General features: G+C 47.0%; 1 protein-coding gene across 1 annotated transcript; it reads left to right on the plus strand.

The window, feature by feature from the left end:
- Lamtor4 (Late endosomal/lysosomal adaptor, MAPK and MTOR activator 4) lies at nt 1-3447 on the plus strand. Its single transcript, XM_089543902.1, has 3 exons — nt 1-219; nt 599-719; nt 3272-3447. Exons 1-3 carry the CDS (start codon nt 142-144, stop codon nt 3367-3369), a joined length of 297 nt encoding a protein of 98 aa, XP_089400028.1. The 5' UTR covers nt 1-141; the 3' UTR covers nt 3370-3447.
- Nucleotides 3448-7821: the final 4374 nt, after the last annotated feature.

The following is a 7821-nucleotide window of genomic DNA, read 5'->3' on the forward strand; positions in this document are numbered from 1 at the left end:
ACCAAAGCACTTCCTGTCATGCTGGTTCCGGTTGTTGTCGTCTATGCATTCGGTTTGTCGAATTTACGCAAAAAAGCGTTTCTCTGAAGGTCGCTGGATAATTAAGGTCTTGTTTTCGCGTCATCCCGACATACAGTTGAAATGATGCTGTCGTGGATGGAAAAAGTTCCGGACCAAGTTGGCTTCTTGGTGCTAAATGTGGACGGTGGTGTTGTCAGCGTGAGTGCGTCGTTTGTTTACTCCATTCCACGCCCCTTCTCGTTGATAGTTCAGCTGTTCTGTCTTTCTGATCGGCAGGCATGCGTCAGTCAACCAAAATCAAACAAGCCTCCATCAAGATTTAGGCTTTATACTGATAGGCAAAACTCCTTCTCTTTCTATATCAAAACAGTGGTATTTAAACACGAGCCGGTCGTAATGAAGTTTCGTTACATGGTCGTTAGTTCTAGCGTAGTTAATTAAGTAATAATAGTGAGGCATGCCACTCTTATAAGTACAGGAAGGCTAGTAGCCTAGTTATCAAAACGCGTCTACCTTGAGTTGAATGTTATCCACCGCTTGTTGTATACATTCGTGTTTTTCGCTTTCTCGTATGCAGTCGGGAGGTGAGCTTGAAAACGAAGAACGCATTGGTGAGATCATCCGCAGAATGGTCTACTGTGCAGACAAGCGTGACCTGCTGCCTGCAGACAACAGTGACTCCATTAACCGCATGTCAAGTGAGCACTTTTGTGTTGTGTCCCTTCAATTTTGTGCGCTATGGATCCTCATGTTGACTACCCACTGGCCCGAACCCTGACCCTTATGAGCACTCTTCTTTGGTTCACCTTATTTTAGTTTCTTTTGGAAATCAAACGAACTTATTAGTCATATTTCCCGTGGCATGGGCACAACCGCCATTTCGCGCGGAACACAAGCGATCTTTCTGTAGTTTAATAAGAGCAAAAAGTGAGATTTGTGTTTGCTAGTATATTTATCTTCAAAGCATGGTTGCCTTTGTGTTGAACTCGTGCAATTCTTCACTAATGTATAGAGGTAAGGAACACTTGGTACAAGGACAGAAATCGCCAGCACTGGCCTTTGGTGGTCACCAGTTGGCAACGCCATCTGTGACTTGCCACTTCTGTCTCGTTTTGCAATTGATTGATTGAATGGCGTTTATTTTGAGAGAAAGGCAAAAGGCTGCTGCAGGGGGTGGGGGGAATGGGGATAGAATGTTATTCACATGTCGAGGCCCGGGTCAGTGTACTGTTCATTTTTCTATGGCTGGACCCGATCAGAAGGGCTTTAGTCAGCACCCTTACTTCGCCCTGATCAGGCTGCTTTGGCTCTTATGTGCAGCAAATAGGAGTTGTGTTACGGTAATATGTGTGCTCCCGGGAGGGACTGTATGGCCGTGCTCCTGGTTTCGAATACAGTACATCGCCTGAGTAAATGGGCAAGGTCTGCACGGCAGTGGAGCCTTCAGTATGAGCATATTACCACGGTGATGTTGGGCCGTCACCATTTCACCAGAGTATATGGGGTATATGCCGAGTCAGCATAAATCTGATTGATGAAGACCTCTTTGGAATGTGTAAGGCAGGTCTTGCATGAAAAGAGGACCAGTGGAGTTAGTTCTTTGATGCGGGAACAACCTGAAGCACTTAGAGACACACTGGTGTGCATGATAGCTACTGAGGAGGTTGTGTAGCATGCAATATCATACGGGTTTGCCCTGAGGGGTGGGGTAATGAAAAATTGATCATCCCACTTGCTGTAGCAGCAGCAGCGTGTGCCGCCATATTGCCCATGGGCACACCCAGTGTCCATTTGATTTCGATCTGATTACGTGCCTGGGCATGCCTGCGGAGGATGCACTGGATAGCCGTGGAATCCTCCGAGGCAGGGTGAAGACTTTCTGAGTATGCCGCGTATGATTCAGTGAATACTCTGACTGGCTTGATACCAGCGTGTGGGCGGGCGGCAATGGCTCCCCAGATTGTGAGCTGCTCAGTGTGGAGTGGGTACTGGAAGGAACATGGAAGGAAAGTCCCAAGCCAGGACGAGGTGGCCTTGTAGGGTATTTTCCAAGCGAATGTGATGCCGGATGTTGGCCTCGCAGATGATGCCCCGCAGTGGTGACAAGGCAGCAGCGCGATCAAGTGCAGACACCTTGGTGTGCTTAGGGAGCCCAGTGATAGGTCGTGCAGACTTGTGAAGATGTTTGAGATTCTTGATGTCAGTGGGAGAGAATATATATGGGCACTCCATATAAGATCTTTCCCACGCCAACAGCCATAGCTAGGGTGCAACAGGCATGTTGTCTTGCTCCGCCAGACTTGTTAAAGAGGCGATTACTGTGTGTAGCATGGTCAGCCATGCCTGTTGTAATTTGTGCATCTACTTTTGGGGGTTGTTACAAGTGGCATTAGGCAAACCAAGTACTGTCGGTTTCGTTGGGATGTCTTGATTGGTCCGATGTTTACCATCTATTCTAATTAGTTCCGTTTTCTGAAGCGAAAATCACAGGCCTATTTCGGTAAGAGTGGTCTCCAGACTGAGGAGAGCTGCCTGTAATTCGACCTGCATCTTTATCAGTGTAATCTGCCGTTTCAGTCGAGGTAATGACGTCATCAGCTTAGATAGTGAATTGTGCTGCCATGTCACATTGGGGGCCCCCTGCTGCACTGCACATGGCCAAGTTAAACAGCATGGGCCTCAAAATAGAACCCTGGGGGAACTCCCCTATCCAAGTAATAGGTGCTGGAGGTCTGTCCGGGTGCCATGCCCTTTAAACATACTGGACGGGCTTCAAGGAAATTGAGGGGTATTTGAAATTTCGTTCTCGAGTTCTATCTTACTACAGTGCTAAAAAGCAAATGTAGAGGGGAATTGTCACTTGTTATTGCATGAAAATTACTGTGCTGTGTAATTAAATAATGTAATCAATATATGCTGTTTATAATATTTACGCCTATGAATCTGCATTCCACATAAGTGTTACTGCTAATCCTACATAGGAATCAGCTTGTTTTTCACTTTATATTATCCTGTCTTTATCTGATACCCCACTGAGGGTCGTTTAGGTAATGAAATGAAAGCCACTTTGTCACTGCAAGAACAGCTAAAGCAGTTGCATGGGAGATTGGCATTAGGGCTTTGGAACGATTAACTTGCTATCAACTTTGACAAGACAGTGCTTGCGCATTTTTAGTTGCCCATAATTTTGTCATGAAACAACGCCAGTCACACCATTTATTGACACATACCATGGACTTCTTTTTTTCAGTTTACCTTGGAAAATACTACTACGTTGTGACATTGTCTAACCAGAGGATCTACATATCCAAGAGGGAGTACCTGCCTGCTGAGCCTATTGTCGTCTAAGTTATGTTGTACACTAGCTCAGGAGACCTGTATAGAAGACTACAAATTGTGTGAATAAAACCTCATTTTGCTTCTCTACTTGTATACTGCTGTGGAACTTTGAACAAAGGTGCCTGTGTCACAATCCCCATCCACTACATTAAGTGGTGGAAAAATCTGAGAGAACAGTACAAGTTCATAGTAAAGTATTGTGTATTTAAGCTACCTCTGTGCACAGAGCTGTGACATATTAGATTTTTATTCAAAGCAGACCTTTTTGTTTGTTGGTGAAAGAACTGACAAGTAGTTTAGGATGTCCAGCAATGCATGTCGCCTCGAGCGCATGCATATACCCAGGTGTTCTAGTTGCAGCAGAAGCCAGTGCCTTCAAGTGAAGTTATGCGGACTTCGAAGCATGTAGGCAGCCTCGTGTTGCACCGAAAATCTAATCTCTGGAACAATCTTGGCCGATAATGTGTGGCAGCTGGCAGTTGTTTGCGTAGTGTCCGGTGTTGCTCACAGCGATGCTCTGAACTCTGCTTTCACGCAAAATTAAAGCGCTACAAGCCGAGCCAAAGGGCAGACCAGCACTTTCTTTCCCTGTAACCACCGCCTCCTCGGTGCTCAGTAGTGACCAACATGTGGAGGCGGAGGGACCTGGGTTCAATCCCGGCCACATTTCCATGTAGGCGAAACACAAAAGGCGCCATTGTTGACCAATGTTTTGGGGAATCCTTTAAGGTGGAGTGGTTCGTAATAAAGGGGTAATTACTTATTGTCATTCACTAAAGCTGCAGCCGTACGGCTACAAAGGAAAGCTATAGATGACAGTCAATGAGGGCTCCCTTATTGTAAAAGTCTGCTGCGGTGGCGCAGTGCTTATGGCGCTCGGCTGCTGACTTGAAAGATGCAGGTTTGATCCCATCCGCGGCGGTCGAATTTCGATGGAAGCGAAATTCTAGAGGCTGATGCATTGTGCAATGTCAGTGCATGTTAAAGAACCCGAGGTGGCCGAAATTTCCGGAGCCCTTCACTACAGCGTCCCTGATAGCTTTTTGGTACATTAAACCTCCATCAACTATCAATCTGATTGCAAAAGGCGCCAGGTGTGTTGTGTGATATGTCAGTGCACGTTAATTCCAGGTGGTTGAAATCTGGAACCCTCCATTACAGCACCTTTCTGTTCTCATCCCTCACAGGGTAGTTAAGGTGCCCACCGAGAAGTGGAACTGTTACTGCAGGCTACTGAGCCCGGGTATGCGGGTTCGTACCCAGCTGCTTTTAGATGGAGGCGAAACGCAAAAGCCGCCTGTTTGCTATGCGATGTCAGAGTGCATTAGAGATCTCCAGGTGGTAGACCTAATCCTGAAACCCTCCATTACGGCACCTCTTTCCCTTTCTTCCACTCCTTTCTCATCACTTTCCTCATGGCACAGTTGAGGTGTCCACGGAAAAGTGAGACGGTTATTGCGCCAAGTGCTACCACCGCCTTCCATTTTGTATTCGCACACCCTTGCCAGGATTAAGCAGTGGACATGATGAAATCGTAGTGTATACCACGGATACGTTAGACTTTCCTTAGTGCCCCTTTAACCCACTCCTGTTCTGTGAGCGTAAAGCATGACGGTGCAGCGGCTTGCTAAGGCCCTGCAGCGAGCGGCGGTGTGCCGATAAATATAGCAACTGATCTTATTACTGCCTTGAGCGCGCTGTTATCGTGGTGTCTGCAGTGAAGCTGCGCCCACAAGCTGGACTGCCGAAACAGAATTACCGTTGTTGAAGCTCCTCGTGTCACCTAAACAAGGAGTTAATCACGAGACGAAATTGTAAGCCCAAGAATTTCTGCGCCCCTGCCTTGATTGATGGTAAAACATTAAAAAAATTAGGAGAGGTAAGCTTAGCGCATTAATCGGCAAAAGCTGGTTGAAATTTACGGCATTTCTGGCAGGTAAGCAAGGGAACAGCGGTTTGCAATAGGTAGCGAGGTGCTGGAAGTATTAAGAGAATATGTCTACTTAGGGCAGGTAGTGACCGCTGATCCGGATCATGAGAGGGAAATAACTATATTAACAATGGGGTAGAGCGCATATAGCAGGTTTTCTCAGATCATGAATGGCAGCTTACCAATATCCCTCAAGAGAAAAGTATACCACAGTTGTATCGTACTGGTACCCACCTATGGGGCAGAAACGTGGAGGCTAACAAAGAGGGTTCAGCTTAAGGACAACACAGCGAGCTATGGAAAGAAGATTGATAGGTGTAATGTTGAGATCTGAAGCGGGCGGAGTGGATGAGGGGACAAACGCGGGTCAGTGGCATCCAAGTCGAAATCAAGAGGAAGAAATGGGCTTGGGCAGGGCATGTAATGCAAAGGCAAGATAACTGCTTGTCCTTAAAGGTATCGGAGTGGATTCCAAGAGCAGGCAAGCGTAGCAGGGGGCGGCAGAGAGAGAGAAAAGGACGGAAAGGCAGGGAGGTTAACCAGGCGTTGCCCAGTTGGCTACCCTACACTTGGGGAGGGGAACAAAGGGGAAAAAAGGAAAAAGAGCGGCAAGGAAATGAGTCTACTAAGTGACCAGCGACCACTATGTCACAGGGACAGAGGGCGCGCACATAAAGTTAGCTGGGTGGATGAGATTAATTAAGAAGTTTGCGGGGATATGGTGGCGCAACTGGCAAAGGACAGGGTTAATTGGAGAAACATGGGAAAGGTGTTTGCCCTGCAGTGGGCGTAGTCAGGCTGATGATGATGATGATGGTCGGTCTGCCACGTGCATGCAACAAGTCGCTGCAGCGCTGGCACAAGCATATTTAGACATCTTATGCATGTGAGCCAACCTAGCTGACACACAAATAGTAACTTGGCTTTGCTTTTCTGTTTCATGAACGTTTCACTACTTGGCTTCGCCTCTTTTCGAGCACGTTTAGTTTTTTGCCGTTTTTGGCTTTTAATATGGGTGCCTTCACGAGGGCAGCCCCGCAGGCCTTCATGAGGGTGTCCTTACCTTCACCTCAAGGGATTGTCCCCGAGGTGAGGATGAGGGATGGTTAGCGCAGAAAAATTTGATTGAAACACACACGTGGGCGACGCATGATCTGGTTCCACCATATAGAAGTGGTTCCACAAGGAGCCAGCTGCACCCGCGAAGTGGCAAGTGTGTTCGTGCGTGTGCTTGATGGCTGCTGCCATCTGTCGCACGCACTTGTCATTAACATGAACTGCCCGTGTGCTGTAGGGCCAGGCGGTTTCACTTTCAACCAGTCGAGCTGGGGGAGAACGATCACGCATGCGCAGAGCAGCCTTGTGTGCTTTGGTTTATTGGTTTCTTGGGGTTTAACGTCCCAAAGCAACACATGCTATGAGGGACGCCGTACTGAAGGTCTCCGGAAATTTCGACCACCTGGGGTTCTTTAACGTGCACTGACATTGCACAGCACACGGGCCTCAGGGAATTTCGCCTTCATCGAAATTCAGCCGCCGCGGCCGGGATCGAACCTGGGTCTTTCGGGTCAGCAGCCGAGCGCCGTAACCACTGAGCCACTGCGGCGGGGCTGCAGCCTTGTGTGAAGATGCCGGACTGTGTACAAAGCAAACTCTCTTTCTGAAAGTAGGCTGCACTTGGCAGTGATTTTTGTTACAGATGAATTTCGCGGCTTTCATTTTACAAGTAAGCCGATTTTTTAATGCCATATAGCGAATGCAGTAAATAATATTTTGTGAAACGGTGACCTGGGTAGCTAGTCTTTCACCATGCAGACATTTTGCTATCAGTAGTAACATTTTTTTTTCTTGCAATTTCAATCGTAGTGTGCGCCTTCGAAATATGCATTATTTCTACACTCCTACGGGTGTTCACTTGACAAGTTGCTGCATTTTGATGTTGCCATTTTCAACAATTGTGGCATTTGTACGAAATTTTGCATATTCCTGCAAAAATCAATCGCTAGCATTATGCACTGGAAAATTAACACTTTGTCTTTCTTAAGGCCTGAATACACTAGCAATTAGGTGGAAAAAGTTTTCATTTCGATGGAACCAAGAAATGGCACATCAAAGAATTAAATAGCACGCCAAGTTCGTTGAACTCATCTGTACAGTCTCTCTGTGCCCTGGATGCGAGTGGGAGGCATATGGCTATGCAGGGACGGCAAGCGGAAGAAATTGGTGATGGAGCACGTACCCGCTAGAAAATCTATCACAGCCCTTACTTTTCTATCATTGTCCTGATATTAATCGGGATTTTGATGACAGACATTTGTCTAGGCAAAACACATACTATGCACTAGTCGCCACATAATGTATGCAATGACATCAATTCAGAGGTTGGCTTTGGACTCTACGAAGGCTGATGGAGTGCTTTCCCTTGGTGTTGGGCAGTGCTGCTTTCTAATCTTTATCTAAATCTTCAACCTCTTGTTTTGGGCCCTTTGTATGGCAGGTGCAGCACAGCTCCCACAGCGTAGGGTTCGCTT

The sequence above is a fragment of the Amblyomma mixtum genome, chromosome 5, assembly GCF_055824585.1.
Source record: "Amblyomma mixtum isolate Tamu chromosome 5, ASM5582458v1, whole genome shotgun sequence".
Taxonomy (NCBI): Eukaryota; Metazoa; Arthropoda; class Arachnida; order Ixodida; family Ixodidae; genus Amblyomma; species Amblyomma mixtum.